We start from the raw sequence: 22,997 nt of genomic DNA, 5'->3' as shown, positions 1-22,997 counted from the left end.
CAAAAGCAGTAAATAAACACATTGTTGTGATACTAAAAAGCTTAAATCAGGACATACCAGTTTTCAAAGAAGTTAATAAAGAAAAGTAAGTAGTAGGTCTTGTAAACAGGCCACAGTACAAGCAACAAGAAAGAATATTTTCTTTCAAGTGTAAGTGTAAGTTTAGATAGACTATGAATGATGATCTCTTTGTGTCAATGAAGAGTAGGTATTTATAGTGTGAAGAACAGGCAGAAACAGTGTAAGAAAACAATTAAGGAACTAAATATCAATTATAATCAATCAATACAAGGCTTCCTTTAATCAAGGAATTCAGACTTAAACGATAAAAGCTATTTAGGGAAAGGAATCAAATAAACATCTTGTGCAAAATAGGCAATTAGGGGTAAATACATATGGGTTTTAATTAAGGGAAGGACTTTGAAATACACAGTTAAAACAAATAAGGTAAGGATCCCCCAGTATGCAGTAAATAAAGGGGTCAGAGATTATGTAAGTATTGGTCCATAAATGAACCAGGTCAGAAAAGCTAAGGAAAACTGATAGTAGGCTATATAGTTTATATTTACACCTTAATATGACCATACTTTGTTGTTGTTTTATAGATAAATTGTCAACAAAATGCTCTAAATAGTGTTCTTTTGTTTAGCATGGAATATTATATGAGAGGAAGCAACATGGAGTGTTTTGGAGACGATAATGTGAAGAAAAACGCCCACTCGAGAAGTACCTAAACACAAAGAAACATAAATGGCCTGGTCAAGAAGGCCACCGTGACCGCGGTGAACCGCGATAGATTAACAACCTAAGGCAGAAAGGTCAGCATTCACCGTGGTTGGCTGCGACCGCGGTGCACTGTTCACGCTGCTGGAAAGTTTGAGGACCAAAGTGTAAAATCGGGGAAACTTTTGTAAAACCCTTATATGCTTTAGAAACTCGCCCAAGATTGGGCTAAGCTGATTTTTAGACTACTTTTGGAGGCAAGAACAAGAGTGAGAATATCAACCAAACATTAGAGTTTCTCTATCTCCTTTTAATTCTTGCAATTTTACATTATGAACAATTTAGAAGTTTTCTCTTATTTTGTAATGAGTAGCTAAATACTTATCTAGGGTTGATGGAACCAATTGTTGGTTGAAGTTTTGACTCAAGTTGTTATAATCGAGTCGGATTTATGATATGATTGTTCAACTACATTTTGTATGGTGATTAATTGAATGGGCCCTTGATTAATTGTGTCTAATTACCTTATATTGCTTGAGAAAGAGTATTAGGTTATACAACTGTTGAAAAACACCACTTTTGGATAATTGAAGAGATTCATTACTTGAACTTAAAAGTGGGTTTATAGATAACAAAACTTTGGTGGGATAATTTAGCGTTGCACACATATTTTCAGCTAGAGTAGTTTGAGAGAATGCTCTAGTAAATTATTGTAGTTGATCAAGAGATAATTACGATAACCCATAACTCTTAATCCTCGTAGAGTATTACGGCGAGATTATAGCAGAAGAGTCAAGACCTAAACTAGCAATTGGGGAAATCACTGCCCTAGACCTTCTTACCATTGAATTATCTTTGTTTTAGCTTACTGTTGTTTTTAATAGTAGTTGAAGTAGTTAAACAAAAACCCAATCTTTATTGATCAAAAATCTTGCATCTAGAGATTTATTGAGTTGATAATAACATTGCCGAAGAGTGTAATAGGTAGGTTAGTTCCCTGAGGATTTGATTCCGGACTTAAAATCGGATTATATTTGCAGCGACCGCTTAATCTTTTTTATAAGGCATAGTTGGGCGTTATCAAATTTTGGCGCTGTTGTCGGGGAACTAACGGTGTTATTTATTACAACTTAGAAGTAATGTTAAAATTATTAGTTCAAATCAATTTCCAAAGGTGTTAAACAATTTTCATTGAATTTCTAACATTTGAACTCTTGTGGAATTCAGGTGTATGCTTAGAAATTCTTCGAGGACTGGAGAACTGCTTGAAGGACTTTCAGACCCCGAGAAAACATTCAGGGCATTGAACTGTGCCAACAAGAGGATCCAACAATCACAACAACCACACCAGCTTGAAATTGACATGGGTGACGTAGAGAACGTTAACAGAAACATCAGGGATGAGCCAGCTGAACCAAATGTCAGAGTGGTGGCACCTCTTGTGCCAGAAGCTGCACTTTATGATTGGGCTCAACCCACAGCTGACAACCTAGTAACTGCCATAGTTGTGCCCGCAATTCAAGCGGAGACATTCCAGATCACCAACAACATGCGGCATCTGCTACAGAATAAAGGATTGTTCTCCGGGTCACACATTGAAGACCCTCAGCAACATTTGAAAAACTTTCTGTCAATTTGTATGACTTAAAGGAAGCCAAATGTGACCCCAGAAGCTATCAAGCTATTACTGTTCCCGTTCTCTGTGACTGGGGAATCTTAGACATGGCTGAATTCGCTCCTAATCAATTCCATTGTCACCTGGGAGGAATTAGTAAAGTAGTTCCTGAATAAGTTCTACCCGCCCAACAAGACTGCAAGGCAGATTGATGAAATATTGTAGTACAAGTAGCAGCCGACTAAGACCTTGCAAGAAACTTGGGAAAGATTTAAAGGGATGCTGGTGAAGTGTCCTCACCATGGCATTCCAGACCAGATGCTTGGCCAGAGATTCTACATAGGGTCAGCTGACAATCTAAAGGCCAATGTGGATGCTTCAGCTGGAGGTGCATTTTTGAGTAAGACATTCACCGAGTGTAAAGTCCTTCTTGACAAGATGTCCCAGAATTCGGGGTGGATGACTAGAGGTACAACAATGGCACCCATAGTGCATTCAGTTCCTCTTGACCCAAATAATTCGCATGCAGAGAACATGGCCACACTCATGACTTAGATGAGTATTTTGACAAAGAAGATAGATGAGATGGGTACCAAACATGTGCATATTGTTGACACGACAAATGGAGGACTGTGTACACCCTGTGTTAATCAGTCTTATGTATGTTCATGGAGTGGAGAAGGTGAAAATCAAGGGGAAAGGGAAGATATGAATTATGTTAATAACTTTAGGGGTCAGAGACAAGGAGGACAATAGTGGAGACCGGCACCAAATCAGCAATACAAACCTAACATGCCTCAGCCTGGGGGCATAAGTTCAAGGCCAAATGGTGCCATACCACCAGAGACAACAGGGCTACCCACAACAGAACTAGCAACAATTGACATATCAGCCACCTCCTCAGCAGCAAGATAAAACATGGTAGAGATCAGGGGGATGCTCCAGCAACTCATTGGGACAAATGGTAAGATGCAAGAAAAGTTGGCAGTACATGATTCAGCTATAAAGAACATTGAAACTCAGTTGGGGCAGTTGTTTATGGCTTTAAACAACCGCCCCCAGGGAACATTGCCAGCGGACACAAATATTAACCCCAAAGAGCAAAACCCAAATCAGCTGATGGCAGTAAGTCTCCGGAATGGGAGAGATTTAGACAAAGAGCAGGAGGTTTCACAAGCTAGCAAAGAGAGTACGCCAACCACTCCAATTCCACTAGAGGTAGATGAACCATCAAATCTGACTGAAGTGGTAGTTGAACAGGGTCAAGATGAAAAGGGTAAGGCTAAGGTAAATGAACAAGCTATAGAATAGGTGGTGCCTCTTGTGCCACAGAACCCCAACAGAGAGAAGCCAGCAAACAGTGCACAAAGGGTGATACCTGCATCATTCCCTCAGAGACTGGTAAAACAAAACAAGGAAGATCAATACAAGAAATTCATGGAGATGCTGCGTCAAATTCAGTTGAATATTCCTTTGATGGATGCCTTGAGGGAGATGTTAGGTTATGCGAATATGATGAAAGACCTAATGTCACGGAAGTTTGATTTTCAGGACCTATCCACAGTGACTCTGACGCAGACCTACAGCGCAGTAGTAACCAAACTGATGGCTCAAAAGATGTCAGACCCAGGTAGCTTCACTATTCCATGCACGATTGGGAGTTATGCCTTTGCAAAGGCATTATGTGATTTGGGAGCCAGCATAAATTTGATGTCTCTGGCTGTATATACCAAACTGGGCATTGGCAGAGCTAGACCGACCTCGATGCTGCTGCAGCTGGCTGACCGCATGGTAAAAAGGCATACTAGGATTCTTGATGATGTGTTGGTGCAAGTGGGGAAGTTCGTGTTCCCTGCAGACTTTGTTATTCTGGACTGTCAGGTAGATGAGGAGATACCTATCATTTTAGGTAGGCCATTTTTGGCCACTGGGAGAGCACTGATCGATTGTGAGACTGGGAAATTAAAAATGAGACTGAACGATGAAGAAGTCATATTCAATGTTCAGGAATTTATGAGGAGACCTAGTGAATATGCTAATTGCTCTCTAGTGGAGGCAATGGATGTGATCCTACAAGAAGATGATGTGATCCTGACAGCTAAAGATTCATTGGAGGCAAGTCTGACAAATTTAGAAGAGATGGATGGTGAAGGGTTAGCTGAGTGGGTCATGGCACTTGAAGGCCAAGGATTCTGGAAAAGGGAACCTCAGTTCGAGTCCCTTGAGTTAGAAAAAGGGCTACACCTCCAGCAAAGCCATCAGTAGAGGAACCACCCAAGCAGGAGCTGAAGCCGCTCCCAACTCACCTCAGGTACATTTTCTTAGGCCCTGATTCTACTTTGCCTATTATTATATCATCTGGTTTGCTAGATGTGCAGGTAGAACAGCTCTTACAGGTACTGCAGGAAAGCAAGACTGTCATTGGCTGGACCATGGCAGACATAAAGGGTATCAACTCAGCCTTCTGTATGCACAAGATTCTCTTGGAAGAAGGGCACAAACCTTCCATAGAACATCAACGAAGGCTGAACCCGAACATGAAAGAGGTAGTAAAGAAGGAAGTGATCAAATGGTTAGATGCGGGAATCATCTTCCCCATCTCTGATAGCGATTGGGTTAGCCCTGTCCAATGTGTGCCGAAAAAGGGGTAATTACTATTGTGCAAAATGAGAACAATGAGTTGATCTCAACTCGTACAGTCACGTGATGGCGGATTTGCATGGATTACCGAAAATTGAACACAGCCACTCGGAAGGTCCACTTTCCCTTGCCTTTCATTGACCAAATGTTGGACAGGCTGGCCGGGCATCGCACTTCTGCTTCTTGGATGGATATTCGGGGTACAATCAGATATCAATAACCCCTGAAGATAGAGAGAAAACATCCTTCACTTGTCCGTATGGCATCTTCTCCTTTTGGAGAATGCCTTTTGGGCTTTGCAATGTACCGGCGACATTTCAACGGTGTATGTTAGCCATTTTCATAGACATGGTGGAGGATATTATGGAGGTCTTTATGGATGATTTCTCAGTGGTGGGAGATTCATTTGAGGACTGTGTTCACAACTTAATAAGAGTGCTCAAAAGATGTGTGGAGACAAATTTAGTGTTGAACTGGGAGAAGTGTCATTTTATGGTACAGGAAGGGATAGTACTGGGACATCGAGTGTCCAGTAAAGGAATTGAGGTCGACCATGATAAGGTTGACGTGATTGAAAAACTACCACCGCCTACTTCAGTCAAGGAAGTGAGAAGTTTCCTTGGGCACGCCGGGTTCTATAGGCGATTCATAAAGGATTTCTCCAAAATTGCTAACCCGTTATGCAAACTCCTTGAAAAGTATCACCCCTTTGTGTTTTCTAATGATTGCAGGTTGGCATTTGAGGAGCTGAAGAAGAGATTGGTGACTGCACCCATCATTGTTGCACACAACTGGGAGCAACCATTTGAGCTCATGTGCGACGCAAGTGATTATGCCATAGGAGCAGTCTTGGGGCAGTGAAAGGGTAAACTGATACACCTGATTTATTACGCAAGCAGAACGCTAAGCGGTGCACAACTCAATTACATTGTGATGAAAAAGGAGATGTTGGGTGTTGTTTTTGCATTCGACAAATTCAGGTCATACTTGATTGGCTCGAAAGTTATTGTTTACATTGACCATGCAGCAATTAGGTACCTGATAGAAAAGAAGGAGTCAAAGCCACGCTTGATTCGCTGGGTTCTTCTGTTACAAGAATTCGATCTGGAAATACGTGACCGAAAAGGGACAGAGAACCAAGTAGTTGACCACCTCTCAAGGTTGGAAGGAGCTGAAATGAAGGTAGAGGTTGAGGATATAACAGAGACATTCCCAGATGAAAAGTTACTGGCAATGACAATGTAGGAGGCACCATGGTATGCTGATATTGCTAATTATTTAGCAAGTGGTATTGTACTTTATGAACTCTCCTCAATACAGAAGAAAAGGTTATTTCGTGATTGTCGGTATTATTATTGGGATGAACCTCTATTGTTTAAAATATGTGTAGATAACATGATCCGGTGGTGTATCCCCGAGAAAGATCAACATTCTATTTTGCAGGCTTGCCATGCTTCACCATATGGTGGACACTCTGAAGGAATTCGGACAGCAGCTAAAAGTGTTGGAGTCAGGCTTGTACTGGCCTACTCTATTCAAGGATGCCCATGCTTGGTTAAAAGCTGCGATGATTGCCAAAAGACTGGCAATATATCTCGTAGACACGAGATGCCAATGACCACAATTCAAGTGGTGGAGATTTTTGACATGTGGGGGATTGATTTCATGGGGCCATTCGTCAACTCGTATGGTAACAAGTACATATTGGTAGCAGTTGACTATGTCTCCAAGTGGGTCAAAGCAGTGGCCCTCCCGACCAATGATGCAAAAGGGGTACTAGGCTTTCTAAAGAAGAACATTTTCACACGTTTTGGTACCCCAAGAGCTATACTCAGTGATGGCGGAACCCATTTCTGCAATAAAGCATTCGCACGACTGTTGGAAAAATATGGAGTTCTTCATAAAGTGACCACCCCGTACCACCCACAATCGAGCGGGCAAGTTGAAGTGTCCAACGGGGAGATTAAAAGTGTCCTCACAAAAATAGTGAATGCAACAAGGACTGACTGGGCAAAGAAATTGGATGATGCATTGTGGGTGTACCGCACAGCCTTCAAAACCCCAATTGGTATGTCACTGTACAAGTTGGTGTTTGGCAACGCCTGCCACCTCCCAGTTGAGCTAGAGCATAAAGCACTTTGGGCATTACGGTAGTAAAACTTAGACATGGAGACAGCAGGTACTAACAGAATCACTAGGTTACATGAACTCGAGGAATTCAGGTTCCAGGCCTTTGAGAGTGCTAGATTATACAAAGAATTGATGAAATTAATGCATGATAAGCACATCTTGGATCAAAACATCAAACCCGGAGATCTAGTGTTGTTATACAACTCGAGATTGAGATTGTTCCCAGATAAGTTAAAGTCCCGATGGTCAGGACCCTTCAGAGTGGTGCAATTGTTCTTAAGTGGAGCTGTCGAGATTGAATCAGAAGATGGTAAAAATAAGTTCACAGTAAATGGGCAAAGGTTGAAACATTACCTGGGAATGGCTGAAGAAAAAGGGGATAGAGTGGTAATCACTTTGGAAGAGCCCCAGTACGCGAATGAGGAGTGATGATAAAATTCTTGCATCGTGCCACGACGTTTAATCAGGCACTACGTGGGAGGCAACCCACGAGTGTTATTGTTAGTGTGTTCATAAAAAAAAACAATGCCAGCACCGCAATCGCGGTGGAAGTCAAACTCTCTGCCTCAAATTCTACAGCACACCGCGACCGCGGTGAGGCGTGAACTTTCTGCCTCACGATTTTAAACCCACCACGGCCGCGGTGGGTACCAGGTATTTTAATTTATTTTTTTTGCGTTTTTCTCTTCTCCTTTCTTCCTCTTTTAATTTCAAAACCCAAAAACCCCCTCTTAAACCCAAAATACCCGATCCCCTCCCCCAAATTTTCAATCTCTCCCTCTCTCTTAACCCTAACCACCCAAATACTCTCTTCTTCTTCTTCTTCTTCCCTCATACTAACATCCCCTACCTCCATTCCTCTCACTCATTCTTCAACTACGGTATGTTCCTCACCTCTTCCCTCTCTTTTCTTTGGTATTGTGTTGTAGTTTATGTAGTTTTATGCTGTGTTGGGATGTAATTGTTGGTATATTCGCTTTCTTCTTGTTTTTGCTTTTAAATTTCATTTTTGAGTTTGATTGGTGAAGGGGATGCGCATTGCATGTTTGAAAAGGTGTTTATTGGTGGGTGATTGAATGAAGTGAGTTTGGGGTGTGTTGGTGTGGTAGTATACTTGATTGGGGAGGAGCTTTGATGTACCCATGAAGGCTATATGTGTTTGGATAGTGCCCTGCTCACAAGGTGTTTGGGAAATTGCCCCAATGGAGATATAAGAAGCTATTGTGACATGGTTATGGTGAAGTTTGAGTAACTATCCATAGTCACATATTTTCCGCACTCACTAATAGGCGTTTTGTTGTATGACAGGTACAATGAGTTCTTCCAGTAAGAGATGAAACACCGGACCCTCCACTAGCGGACCGAGAGGCTCTTCACAATCTAGGAGCCAAGCTAGTGCACCTCAGTTCGATAGCACTCGGTTTGTATCCAAATCAGCGGAAGATAGGTACAACCAGAAAGCAGCTAAGAAGTTGCAACCTGAGGTGCACATTGATCGAACGGCTTTGGAGGTGGAATGCCCCAATATGTTTAATGAGTTGAGGTGGTATCAGCTGGACATCTTCTTCGAGGTACCGGAGGAGGCTAATGTTCAACTAGTAAGGTAGTTCTATGCGAACTTGCCAGAACATGAGAATGGGGTTGTGACGGTGCGCAACACCCCGGTAAATTCATCCCTTAATACTATCCGTAGGGTATATAGGCTGCCAGTGTTTAGGGGTGAATTTGATCATTATCGTACTTTTAGCGGTACACGGGCCTTGTGGGGAACTCTTCTCGATACTATTTGTGTGTCGGACGGAGAACACCTATGGATTAAGCACAGTATTACTCTCAACTCTCACTGTCGGAATTGGGAGGCTAAGTGTTGGATCACCATTATCAACAGTCGATTGTTTCCATCCAGTAACACGACAGATGTTAATCTACCATGGGCGTCCGCAATCCACTGTTTCATGTTCCATGGTGATTTTGATGTGGTCCGGCTCATCCATGAAGAGATGTTCATTAGATCACCTGAGCTAACCAAGGGCTACTACTTCCCTTCACTGATCACCCGGCTGTTTTGTATTGCTCAAGTCCCTGAAGACCTTCAGGTTGATGGGAGATTGCCACTAAAAGTCCAGTTCCGGGCGAGAAAAATTGGAATTAGATGAGAGTCGGTGGTGAATGTTGATGACTCTGATGATGATTCAGATGATGATGATGATGATGATGATGCTGAGGTAGCTGCGGTTCCTCCTCCTCCGAGAGTTGATGTGGCAGGCCCATCAAGGCCACGTCGGAGCACCCGTATGATAGCCTTGGAGCAGGATATGGCTGGGTTGCATACCTCAGTCACTGATTTGGGTGCCCGTGTTGATGCGGTGGCTGAGAGGCAAGTGAAGTCGGAGAAGAAATTCTTGGGTTGGTTGAGAGTGCTGGGACGCGCGTGCAACGTGAACCCAGACACGGTCTCCAATCAGGAGTGAGCCTTCAGGGAAGTTCCTTAACCGCACTGTTCTTTAAATTTTTAAGCCATGGGGACATGTCTTCATTTTAAGTGCGGGGTAGGGGATACTTCATTGTATGTTTGTAATTGTAACAATTGACTGTTTGATTTTGTTTGTTTTTTCTTGATTTGATTGTTTTGATGTTAGAGTAATAGTTCATTAGGAAAGTTAAAACAGTAAGTGACTTGTCCCGACGACAGATCTCTTTCGGCAGGGTTCTTGAGGGACTAAGTCGGAAAAAAATGGAATATGGAGACTCTTCCTGATGATAGATCCTTTAGACAATTTTCTTGAGGGAAGTTAGCCTAGATAAAAGACCAAAAAGATTTTTTTTATTTTAATTTTAGGTAGTGTAGTAACTCCCCCTTGGTTTTTCTTTGGGCCACGGTTCTTTTCCAAGGGTTTAGCTTGAACCGGGTATAGGTAGTTTTTATTTATTTTTGTTCTTTTTAGTTTTTAGAGTAGGACTAATGGGCTGCGAGCTAAATTCGAAGGAAAACCCTTAGCATTGATACACCTGAGCACAATAGACACTAGAGTATAACGCCTAGCTTCATTGGTTGAATCCTGTTAGAGTGCCTTAAAATTGTACGTTTGTATCTAACTTGAACACTCAAAAGAGAATATCTTGATAAACCAATCCGGAGTGAGTCATGTGTCATGTGTGTGTAAGTTTTACTGTGTTCCATATTTCATATTTGATGCCTAGAACTTGCTCTGTGTGTTTGCAAAACGAAATAGTAGTTTCTTTCAGTTTTAGAAGTGCTATAGGCATTTCTTTGTTGAGCTAGACATATAAAGTAAACCCACCTGAATGCAATACATCTTAGTTAACCCCGTTGAGCCTATAAGCTTATTTCTTTGGCAACTACATTGCGAACCTTACCCAATTGTTTGAATAGCTTGCCGTTTGAACTCTCTTACCTCCCAATAAGCACTTGAATAGTAGTGGAAATATGCAAAAGCAAAAGTGTGGGGTGGTGGTTTGGTTTTTGAGTGGAACCATTGAGATAGAGAAAATGTGTGGAATTTTGAAGCATAAAAGAAAGAGCACCATGAAAAAAAAAGTAAAAAAATATGGGTTATAAATAATTATAATGGTTGATAAGTGGTGGCTTGTACAAATTGCACCTAATGGATGGGGTTGTTTTAAACAAATGAGGTGGAGTGTTTGGTTGGTACAACTATGATCTTTAAGTTTAATGTAATTGTATTGAAAGTAATTAGGGAGGTTAGTCACTATATCTAAATATATCCTACCTGTCCCTTAGCCTACATTACAACCAAGTAAAGTCCTATTGATCTTAGACCGAATAGGCTCAATTAGTAAAGTATTACACTACGGGCAAGCCTATGGTGCATCTTTGTGGCATGTGAATGTTCTTTCTGAGAGTGAGTGAATTTTGTCTATCTTAGTTCCTACTTGTTCTAATTATCATAATATGTGGAACAACTCTCTTGTGTGATGTGAGGGCATGTGATTCACGAAGGAAAGGTAAGTCTTAACTCTTGTATAGAGTGGTTTGAGTAAGTGTTGATGTTGCATGGCATAAAAGGTTTGACTCTTGAAGTAAAGGTTGTTCACTACTAGGTACAACTTTTGTAAAATGTTCATGGTGTGAGTTGTAAAGGAAAAGCTTAGGGAAGGAATTTTGATGGAGTGTGGTGGATTGCTCGAAGACTAGCAATGATCTAAGTGTGGGGTGTTGATAATAGGCTATATAGTTGATATTTACACCTTAATATGACCATACTTTGTAGTTGTTTTATATATAAATTTCCAACAAAGTGCTCTAAATAGTGTTCTTTTGTTTAGCATGGAATATTATATGAGAGGAAGCAACATGGAGTATTTTGGAGGCGATAATGTGAAGAAAAATGCCCACTCGAGAAGTACCCAAACACAAAGAAGCATAAATGGCCTGGGCAAGAAGGCCACCGCGACCGCGGTGGCACCGCGGTGAACCGCGGTATATTAACAACCTAAGGCAGAAAGGTCAGCATTCACGGTTGGCCGCGACCGCGGTGCACTGTTCACGCTGCTGGAAAGTTTGAGGACCAAAGTGTAAAATCGGGAAAACTTTTGTAAAACCCTTATATGATTTAGAAGCTCGCCCAATATTGGGCTAAGCTGATTTTTAGACTACTTTTGGAGGCAAGAACAAGAGTGAGAAGATCAACCAAATATTAGAGTTTTTCTATCTCCTTTTAATTCTTGCAATTTTACATTATGAACAATTTAGTAGTTTTCTCTTATTTTGTTATGAGTAGATAAATACTTATCTAGGGTTGATGGAACCAATTGTTGGTTGAAGCTTTGACACAAGTTATTATAATCGAGCCGAATTTATGATATGATTGTTCAACTACATTTTGTATGGTGATTAATTGAATGAGCCCTTAATTAATCGTGTCGAATTACCTTATATTGCTTGAGAAAGAGTATTAGGTTATATAGTTGTTGAACAACACCACTTTTGGGTAATTGAAGAGATTCATTACTTGAACTTAAAAGTGGGTTTAAAGATAACAAATTTTTGGTGGGATAATTTAGAGTAGCACACATATTGTCAGCTAGAGTAGTTCGAGAGAATGCTCTAGTAAATTATTGTAGTTGATCGATAGATAATTACGATAACCTATAACTCTTAATCCTCATAGAGTATTACGGCGAGATTATAGCAGAAGAGTCAAGACCTAAACTAGCAATTGGGGAAATCACTGCCCTAGACCTTCTTACCATTGAATTATCTTTGTTTTAGCTTACTGTTATTTTTAATAGTAGTTGAAGTAGTTAAACAAAAACCCAATCTTTATTGATCAAAAATCTTGCATCTAGAGATTGATTGAGTTGATAATAATATTGCTGAAGAGTGTAATAGATAGGTTAGTTCCCTGAGGATTCGATTCCGGACTTAAAACCGTATTATATTTGCAGCGACCGCTTAGTCCTTTTTATAAGGCATAGTTGGTCTTTATCAAAAACTTTTAACTTAAATCGAGTCACAGGGAAATCAGCAAACAAGGAAAGAAATCAATCAAACCTATACATAAGGAAGTTTGAAACTAATCAAAATTTGAAAGCCCTTTAGAAGGGAAGTTCAGCACATATAAAGAGTACACAAGTATCAGACATGCGAGGCTGAATTTAGGACAAAGTGAAAGTATCATGCAATTGCAAAAAATAAGTAGATAGTAGACTACAGGATCTTGGTAGTCACATAGGTTAGCAGTGTAGAAGACAGATAGTATCAAATAGCATACAAAAGGTCCAGTGTAAAAGACCTTAGAAGAGTTTAGCAAAAGTCAGAATCATATGAGAGACAAAGATTTCAAAACTCAGTTCAGAGACTCGAAATGGGTCTACAGGAGTTAGGGTTCTTGAAATAAAACCAGTTTCAAGCAAATCACATAGCCAATGGTTTCCAAACTCGGAAGAAACCCCAAATTCTAGGGTTTCTACCATTAATCGAGTGCAGAGATGAGAGGACAAGTAATCAAGTCGAAGCAGGTTCAGAGGTTTCAGAAAGGAACTGAGCCCTTTGACATGTTCCTTCAATAACAGAAACTCATGAGAAACATAGTATAAGAGTAACATGCGAAAAACAGTAGAAGAGCTCAAAGAAAACATAGTAGAAGAAACTAATAACAAACGTAGTAGAAGAGAACTAGTCAAAACACCGTAAAGAAACTAAAAAAACATGGTGGAGGAAACTGATAAGAACATGGTAGAAGAAGCTTAACGAGAACACAGTAGAAAAAACATAGTAGAAGAAACACACAAGAGAAAAAGAAAATCAGATAGACATTTAAAAACCCTAGATCGGAAAATAACGGTTTTGAAAGCATAACTTTTTGAAAAAATATTAGAAAATCGTTTAAAAGCTTAGGGAAAGCATAGATCTGGAACAGATCTAAAGAGATCAAAAAAATTCAAAAGCTAGGGTTTTCAGAGGAACTCAAACGGTGAGAAAGGCTTGGATCTAAGCGAGAGGAGTCGAGGCCAGGCTCGAAACAGACATGACTTGCTGGAGCAGGCCGGAGATGGTCGTAAAGCTTGAAACAACAGAGGTCTGGACCTAGCTCTTCGTGTTCAAGTCATGAAACTTTAGTAACCAAACATGAGGATCCACAGGAGGCTGGTGGGTGGTGAAAACCACCATGGATTCAGGTCAGAAGGTGGCTGGAGAAGATGAAGGGAACTCATCGGAGAGGAGTGGAAGGGGAAAGGTTCTAGAGAGAACCAGAGATAGAGAGATAGAGACGAGTGAGGAAATTATAGGGGTATTGGGGGGTCGTTTTGAATTAAAATGGTAAGAACGGATGAGGGTCGTTGATCTTTTAGATCAACGGCCAAGATTTAATGTGGTTTTAGGTTGGGTAGGGGTAATTGGGCCTGGGTCAGGTAATCTGATTAGGAATTGGGCTGGGTATTAGATTTAATTAGGCCAAATTAAAAGGCCAAATGTGGCTATAAGTTAAATAACCCCTTTTTCCCCTTTAATTTATAAAAAATAATAAACAAATTTCTAGAAACAAACTAAAAGCACTAAAATAATTTATAATATATAATTATCAATCTAAAAATATAAAAATCCCATTTTATTAACACGAGACGGATTTAAACCTAAAAATGGCTAATATTGAAATTATACAATTTTATCCCTAAAAATACCAAATAAATTTGTAAAAATGTGTGAAAAATATTTTAGCTATATTTTAATATAATCATGAGAATCCAATAAATAAATCACCAAAAATAATTTTGGGGACAATTATTGGATTTTTGTTGATAAGAAACAGAGTAGTAAATTGACTTAAAAATCTTTGAAAAATTAAGGAAAAATAATAGGACCTTGGGACATGCATGTTATTTTGAAAGGTATTTTACATATAAAAAATATAGGGAAAAATTGGGTATCAACACCTATCTAAAGGCATTCAAGGAGCTCAAAAAGAAGTTGGTGGCTTCCCCTATTATTGCGGCACCGGATTAGTCCTTACCATTTGAAATTATGTGCGATGCAAGTGACCATGCAATTGGGGCAGTGCTAGGCCAGCGAAAGGACAAAATATTTTACTCCATCTACTATGTGAGTGAGACTCTTGATGATGCACAGCTGAATTACACCGCCACTGAAAAGGAGTTGTTGGCTGTTATGTGGGCCTTTGAGAAATTTCGGGCATACTTAGTGGGAAAAAAGCCATAGTCCATACTGATCATGCGGCAATCATGTATCTATTTACAAAAAAAGAATCCAAAGCTACATTGATGTGTTGGGTATTGTTGTTGCAGGAATTTGATGAAGAAATACGAGATTGGAATGGAACAGAAAACCAAGTAGTCGACCATCTATCAAGGCTGAAGAATCATGAGCATGTGGAGGAAGGTGGACAAATTAAGGAGGCATTTCCTAATGAGCTACATCTTGCTATAACTAAAGACCTTCCCCAATGGTATGCGGACTATGTGAATTATCTTGTGAGTGAGGTACTTCCCCTTGAAATTGGATTTATAGCTAGAAAGAGATTTCTACATGATGTAAACTTCTACTACTAGGATGAGTCATTCTTCTAAAAACAGTGTGTTGATCAGTTGATGAGGAGGTGCATTTCAGAAAAGAAGGTGGAAATAATGTTGTTTGATTACCATTCTTCGCCTTATGAGGGACATCATTGAGGCGATATGACAGCTGCAAAGGTTCTACAATTGGGGTTCTTTTGGCCAACATTGTTCAAGGACGCACATGCATTTGTTAAGAAGTGTCATCAGTGTCAAAGAATAGGGACAATCACAATGAGGCATGAGATGCCTTTGAATCACATCCTAGAGGTAGAGATTTTTGATGTATGGGGGATAGACTTTATGAGATCGTTCCTATTGTCCAGGGGGAAACAAATATGTCTAGATAGCAGTTGACTACATGTCAAAATGGGTAGAGGTGATCGCATTGCCAACCAATGATGCCAAGGTAATAGCTGTTTTAGTGAAGAAGAACATATTCTCAAGGTTTGGGACTCCACGCGCTTTGATTAGTGATGAAGGGACACATTTTTGTAATCGGTTATTGAATAACATTCTAGCTACATATGGGTCCGCCACAGAGTTGCCACGACATATCATTCGCAAAAAAATGGACAAGTTGAGGTGTCCAACAGAGAAATAATCAAATATTAGAGAAGACAATGAGTATGAATATGAAGGATTGGGCTGCAAAGTTAGATGATTCCTTGTGGGCATATAGAATTGAATACAAAACACCAAGTGGGGCGTCGATGTATAAGCTTGTTTATGGGAAGGCATGTCACTTGTCTATTGAACTTGAACACAAGGTGTACTACAATTAAAACGTTGAATATGGACATTGAAGTCGTGAGCGAGAAGAGACTCTTGCAGTTGAATGAGTTAGATGAATTCAGGCTGCATTCTTATGAAAATGCTAAGTTTTACAACGAGAAGACAAAAGGATGGCATGACAAGCGTATCAATACACGTCATTTCGAACCTTTCCAATAGGAAATATTGTTCAATTCTAGGCTCAAGTTGTTTCTTAGGAAGTTTAATATCGAGGTGGTCAGGTCCATTTGAGGTGGTGAGAGTCACTTCTTATGGTGCAATTGAGTTGCGCGCTTTAAATGGTGCAAGAAATTTTTTAGTAAATGGGAAAAGAGTTAAGCACTATTAGGGAGGAATCATTGATTATGAGAAGTCCAAGGTAGTACTCTATAAAGAGTGAGCAAGGCCTTGCGTCGACGTTAAATCAGGCGCTTGTTGGGAGGCAACCCAATTTTGTTGCTCTCATAGCTTAGGTTTTTTTTTTAGTTAGAGTAGATTAGAGTTTTTATTTTCTTGGTAGGCATAGAAATCATAGATAGGATGGTGTGAGGTATGTTAATTGGATATATAAAGTATTCGAGGGAGGGGGGATTAGGGACTTCATTCAAAAAAAGGCGAAATTCGGCAGAACGGCGCACAGGCCAGTGCCCAGCGCTACCTGGGCGCAGTTTACAGTGTTTTCAACTCCCCTAGCTCCAAGCCTAGTGTGGAGCACTGGGCTGGGGGCAGGTAAGTATTGAATTTTTTTTTGTTTTTTTTTTTACTTGTTTATTAACCCATTCCCATAAATCCCGACCCAAATATCCATTTCTAACTCACCCCTTAACCCATTTCCTAATACTCATACCATCCCCCCTTAAATTAAAACAAACTCTAACCCCTTAACTCTAATTTCCCCCTTTCACCTGTCACACTCTCTCTCTCTCTCTCTGCCCGCGATCCCTTCCCCCTCCCTCTAAATTTCCCAAGTTTTTTCTCCTACTTTTATCTTCAATCATCAAGGTATATTCTCTCTTCTCAATTATTTTTATTTTGTAAGTAAGTTCCCCATTCCCCTTCCTAAATGCCCAAAACCCCAAGTCCCCATTAGGGCTTTTTTAGAACTCTTGTTTATGGTGAATGTCTTATTGAGCAATGAAATTAGTTAACAAAACATGAGTGTTGTATTATATACGGATTAGTAAACTAGAATTCTCTCTACTTCGTTCAAACTTGGGAGGGCCACCATGCTCCACCATTGTTAACAAAGTTGCACCCACTTCATTCACACAATGTATTTGATAAAATATTTGAATTAGTACTTTGTGCACCGGTGAAGTCTGAGTAACCGAGTGTAGTTGTATGTGATATCAGGCTAAGTATGGGGTGTTTGGGGTGGTTTTACATAATTCGAAGCTTGGCTTTAATGTGCACATGTCTCTCACACCATGTATATTGTATTATGTATGTGTGTAGAACTTTGTTAGAATGCGCTAATATAATGTAGTAGTTGTAGAGATTAAGGATAATGTGCCACTTGCTTGCATTAAGGATAAATCAATTCGACATGATCGACCACTTGATTTATGTAGCATAGATAGTGGATTATAATCATGCGGCACAGGGAAGTCTTGAGTATTCATTTTCTTGTGGTGCAATACTTGTGCGTTTAACACTAAGATTGTGAGTCTATTACAATGAGCCTTCGGTTTTAAGTATGGGGTCATCTTTGACTCTCACGATAACCTTAGGCAGATTTCTTAATTCATTCTCACATTCATGCTTATTTCTGTTGTAGGTTGCTATGGCTCGTGATAGTGCGAACAAGGGCAATGGATTAGGAAAGTCCTCAACCACTGCTCCCGCTCCCAAAATGCATAAGAAAGGAGAAAGATCATCTACGCAAGCGAAAGGGAAACAAGTGGCCGACAGATTGAAGAAGGCACCATTAGGACCGAGGCCTCCGTTGGATCTAGTTCATGAAAATGCCATCCAATGTCACAAGGACTTCGTGCCATACGGGGGATACGTCTCTAAGATGGGTATTAATGTAAAAACTTTGGAAAAGAACTTCCCGGATGTGCTTGCCCAGTTACGAGAAATGAAAATGGATAAATTCCTAGAGTGCCCCGGCCAAGCAAATTTGAGCATGGTTTGAGAACTGTATGCCTATTGGAATATGGACTTGTTCACATCATGGGTCCATGGAAAGGAGGTGCCAATGGATAGGCGGTCTTTATGTGAATTAGGAGTTGATAACTCTAATCCTCGGAGGCTACAAAAAAATTTCAAATGCCCAAGCTACCGAGTGATACATCACACTCTTTATGGTGGCGATTCGAATTCCAAGTGGACCAGAACTAACAGCGATGCCCATCTTGAGATGATCCGCTTCAATTTCAACAAGATGGCCAAGGCATGGAAAAATTTTGTGTAGGCCAGACTCATGCCAGTTGAGCACAATAGTGAATACACTCAAGCTCGAATGTGTGTGATATTCTTTTTGATGACTGGGTGACCCATCAATGTGGGTAAAATCATGCTAGGGGATATGGACCGCACACGATTTGGGCGGAAGATCAAGAGATTCATCTTTGGCAACTTGCTCACATAATATATGATGTCCTGGGAGATGCCTGAATACCCCGGTTATGATGAGGTTATGGAGGCTCCTAAGGGATTGATGGACATTACATCTTTGTTGGAGACTACATCTACCTTAGCCAAGCGACACGAAATGAGAGGGACGATAACTTCAATATGTATCTCTATAACTCCTTAAATGTGATCATGAGCAGGATGGGTGTATCGGACGAAGAGCGTATGCATTTACGCAATGATTTGTCCAGTTCTTCCCAAAAGGTATTGGGGATTGCACCAGGCAGTCAAGTTCACCCGTCAGAGGATGAGAATACTCACAAAGGTTCTGACACTGAGGATGAGATTGGTGATGGAAGTCACGGGGCCCATGGCTTTGGTGCCCCTAGGAGCTGATGATGATGATGAGCCTGGAGCTGCGACTGTCAGGCATTATGAGGAGTAGGAATCCAACTAGCAGGAAGTTTTTCTTTTCACCCTACTTTGCTTTACTCTCTTACATGCATCCGGAACTATGAATATGCTAAGTGTGGGTGGGGAAACTACTTATTGTGATGTAAATTGTATAAATATTTTTCCTTTTATTAGTTTTTTAAGGAATACGTAGTATACTTAGTCTAGTTTTAGAAGAAAAGAATACAAAAATAGAAAAAAGAAAAATAAAAAATGCCCGGCCTTTTCCCGATGATGGATCTTTTGGACAATTTTTTTGAGGGATTAAAGTTCGATAAAAAATACCAAAAAGATATTTTTAGGATAGTTAGGTAACATCCCTTGGTTTTTCTTTGGGCATCGGTTCTTTTCCAAGGGTGTAGCTCGAACCGGGTACTTTATTTTAATTTTAGTACTAGGTTAGAGAAAATTTGAGTTGCTCTGAGATACCTACTGATGTGTTTGGTGCTGACACATTAGGTTATGACATGCACTCTGTATCCCCATACATTTTATTTGAATTGTGATGCCTGAGTAAAATAAATAGCCTACTATGTGACGCCTCTTCTCGATTGTTTGACTTGTATGCCACATAGTGCAATATTAATTAAAATTTCTCAATTATATGTGTTTGCTTGACTGGAGAGTTAAACAAAACCATCTCGAGTGAGTTATGTGCAATGTGTGTGTTAGGATTTGTGATTTTCTGTGTTATCCTATGTAGTCTAGAACTTACCTCGTTTGTTAATCGAAGCAAAATCATTAAGTTGTGCTAGTCTAGGAGATGACGTAGATGTTTCTTGCTTGATCATAGATGTGTTTGTCACTCAAAAATAAAAAAATTCTCGTTGCTAGCCCATTTGAGCCTATAGACCTTTGCTTTGCCACCCACATTACAAGTCGTATCCCAATTTTGTTCTTAATTTGAGATGTTGAACCTTTACCTCATAAGCTACTTAGTCTTTAAAATAATTAAGGTAAGAGATTGTGGAGTAGCTCTCGAGTGGAACCATGAAAGGCCCGTAAGGTGCACTAAAGTTGTGAAAAAAGGTCATTAGCCGATGAACCTTAATGTATGGAGGGTGTGTAGAAAAACAGAACAAAAAGAGAAAAAGAAGAAAAAAATTGCAAGAAAGAAGGGAAAAATGATAGTTCAAATAATGTAGAAAAATACAAACCTCCTAATCTTACTAATTCGTGCTAGTGGGAATATAGAAGTGCTTATTTGAAAAGGAGCTATGTTGGATATGGTTTGTGGCGAGTGAATTGGTTGAGAAGAACATATGCTCGATTTGTGAGTGTAGTGTATTAAAGTGCGTAAGAAGGTTATTCATTATTCCTAAATGTATCATACCCATCCCTTAGCCTACATTACAACCTTAAAGTCCTAATTGATCCTAGATTTGGTTGGCTTAGATTAGTAGAGATGTATACTACAGGTAAGCTTATGTTACGACTACGAGATGCACATGAATTCTTTGTGAGAGTGAGCGATTTTTTGTCCAAATTGTGTGATGTTCTTAAATTATGTTCAAAGGTATACTTGAATGTGTAGACTATTCTATATTCACTCTTTTGTTTGTTGGTGAGGGCACATGATCTCATGAAGAATTAATAATGTTGTAAACTTCTTTTGTTGGGTGAGTGCGCGATTTGAGGATGCTTAGTGGTAATGAGTCGGCTCTTGAGGTAAGGTGGTGACGGATAGGTTGTTTGAATTGATTGAATTGAAATACTTATACTTGTGCATGTTTAAAACCACTAGTGGATTCAGGATTTATAGGTCGTGGGTGCTTCACTGATTTTAGTTTAAATTCTAAATGGCCAAACGCGGTCATAGTGGGTGCTCATGGTCAATTAGTGAAGTTTTTAGGTATTATTTATGAATATATTATTGTAATGACCCGACCGGTCATTTCATGAGTTACCGCTCCATTTTTTCCATTTTTGCTTCTTGTTGTTTTGTCAGCTGTATTATATGTTATCGGGTTGATTGGTCAGGTTCAGAGAGATTTTGGTAAGGTTTGAGACACTTAGTCTCTTTTGAGTAAGCTTAAGTTGGAAAAGTCAACAGGATATTGACTCATGTGAAAAAAGGCTCGGATGTGAGTTCCGATGGTTCGGATAGCTTTGAGAGGTGATTTGAGACTTAGGAGCGTGATCGAAATGTGTTTTGGAGGTACGGAGTAGATTTAGGCTTGAATTGGCAAAATTGGAATTTTGGCGTTTTTCGGTTGATAGGCGAGATTTTGATATATGGGTCGTAATGGAATTCCAGGAGATGTAATAGGTCCGTTGTGTCATTTGGGATGTGTGTGCAAAATTTCAAGTCATTCGGATGTGGTTTGATAGACTTTTTGATCGAAAGTAGAATTTGGAAGATTTTAGAATTCTTAGGCTTGAATCTGATGCAAATTTGGTGTTTTGAGGTTGTTTTGAGTGTTATGAAGGTTGGAACAAGTTTGAATGATATTACGGGATATGCTGGCATGTTTGGTTAGGGTTCCGAGGGCCTCGGGTGAGTTTCGGGTGGTTAAACGGATCATTTCAAGTTGAGGAAAATTGCAGAAATCTACTGTGTGTGTTGCAGACCTTTTGGCCTTCGCGTTCGCGAAGGGTTAGGAAGTGAGGTTGGAAGATTGGCCTTCACATTCGCGAAGGAGGTCCCGCATTCGGAAAGGGCTGGTTCATGATTCACCGCGTTCGCAAAGGATTGAGTAGGCTGAAACATCGCGTTCGTGATGGGGTGATCGCGTTCGCGTAAGAGAATTTTTGGTCAATGGTATTTTGTGCTTCACGAACGCGAGGCTATGACCGCGTTAACGAAGAAGGATTTCAAATCGCTGGGTAGAATGTTTAAAAGGCCATTTTCGCGATTTTTGGCCTAAGTGCACCATTTTTTACTCGGTTTTGGAGCTTTTTGAGAGAGATTGAAAAGGGAATAAAAGAGAACTTATTGGAGGTAAGAATTATGGACTTAATACTCGAAATTATTTGTGATTTCTACCTAATTAAACATGAAATTTGGGGGATTTGAAGCATAAATTGGGGAGTTAGGGCTTGGAAACTTGAGAGCTTAATCTAGGGATTTGAGGGGCCATTTGTGGTCGGATTTTGGTAGTCTTGGTATGTATGAACTCGTGGGAGGATAAGGATTCCGTTGATGTGATTTTTATCGAATTTCGAGATGCGGGACCAGGGGTCGGGTTGGACCAATTTCGGAATTTTTGGTATAATTCGACTATTTTCGCATGGGCTTCACTCCCTTAGCATATTCTAATGTTATGAGTCTGATTTTGGGTAGATTAGGCGCGAGTTAAGGCCTAGGCGAGAGGAAAAGGAGTCGTGGAGTAGTAATTCATCCGGTTTAAGGTAAGTAACCATTGTAAATCTGGAACTGAGGGTACAAACCCCGGTATTTCGTATTGTTTTGATAAATGAAGTGACGCACATGCTAGGTAACGAGCGTGTGGGCGTGCACCGGTAGGGATTGTGACTCGGTCCGTCCCGTAGCGACTATTAAGCCGCGTATTTGATTTTAAATCTTATGATATCACTTACTTTAGAGGTCGATACTATATTATGGGATGTATGCCACGTTTGGGGCCTCGTGCCGACCTGTTGAGACCCTTAAGGGCATTTTTACTATTTTCCTCACTCTATTTGTTTGAAAGCATATCCTCAGTCATGTTTTACCTATTTATTGCTTAAAACTAGTTTTTATCACTCTATTTCTTAAAAATGTGAAAACTGGTTGGACTGAGTTTTCCTGATTTCCACTGCTATGCCCGAGGGGCTGTGAGATTAATGACTGAGAGAGGTTTAGGACCTAATGGTGAGGATTATATATATATTACGGATCGGGCTATACACCGCAGCAATATTTTATATATATATTGGATCGGGTTGCGCCCGCAGCGATATGACGTTTGGGCTGTAGGAGCCTCTCGGAGTCTGTACACCCCTAGTGAGTGTAGTCGACTATAAACTATGGATTGGGCTGCACGCCGCAGTGATTATTATGATTAATACTATTATGAGATATTATTGA

General features: G+C 40.1%; 1 protein-coding gene across 1 annotated transcript; it reads left to right on the top strand.

Annotated features, from left to right (window-relative positions):
• The first annotated feature begins 3,256 nt into the window (after window positions 1–3,256).
• LOC138871899 (uncharacterized) lies at window positions 3,257–4,603 on the top strand. The gene is made up of 2 exons (XM_070149821.1): window positions 3,257–3,625; window positions 3,671–4,603. Exons 1-2 carry the CDS (start codon window positions 3,257–3,259, stop codon window positions 4,601–4,603), a joined length of 1,302 nt encoding a protein of 433 aa, XP_070005922.1.
• Window positions 4,604–22,997: the final 18,394 nt, after the last annotated feature.

This window comes from Nicotiana sylvestris, chromosome 6 (genome assembly GCF_000393655.2).
Source record: "Nicotiana sylvestris chromosome 6, ASM39365v2, whole genome shotgun sequence".
Taxonomy (NCBI): domain Eukaryota; kingdom Viridiplantae; phylum Streptophyta; class Magnoliopsida; order Solanales; family Solanaceae; genus Nicotiana; species Nicotiana sylvestris.
Note: the sequence above shows the minus strand (reverse complement) of the source record. Positions and strands in the feature narration are given on the sequence as shown.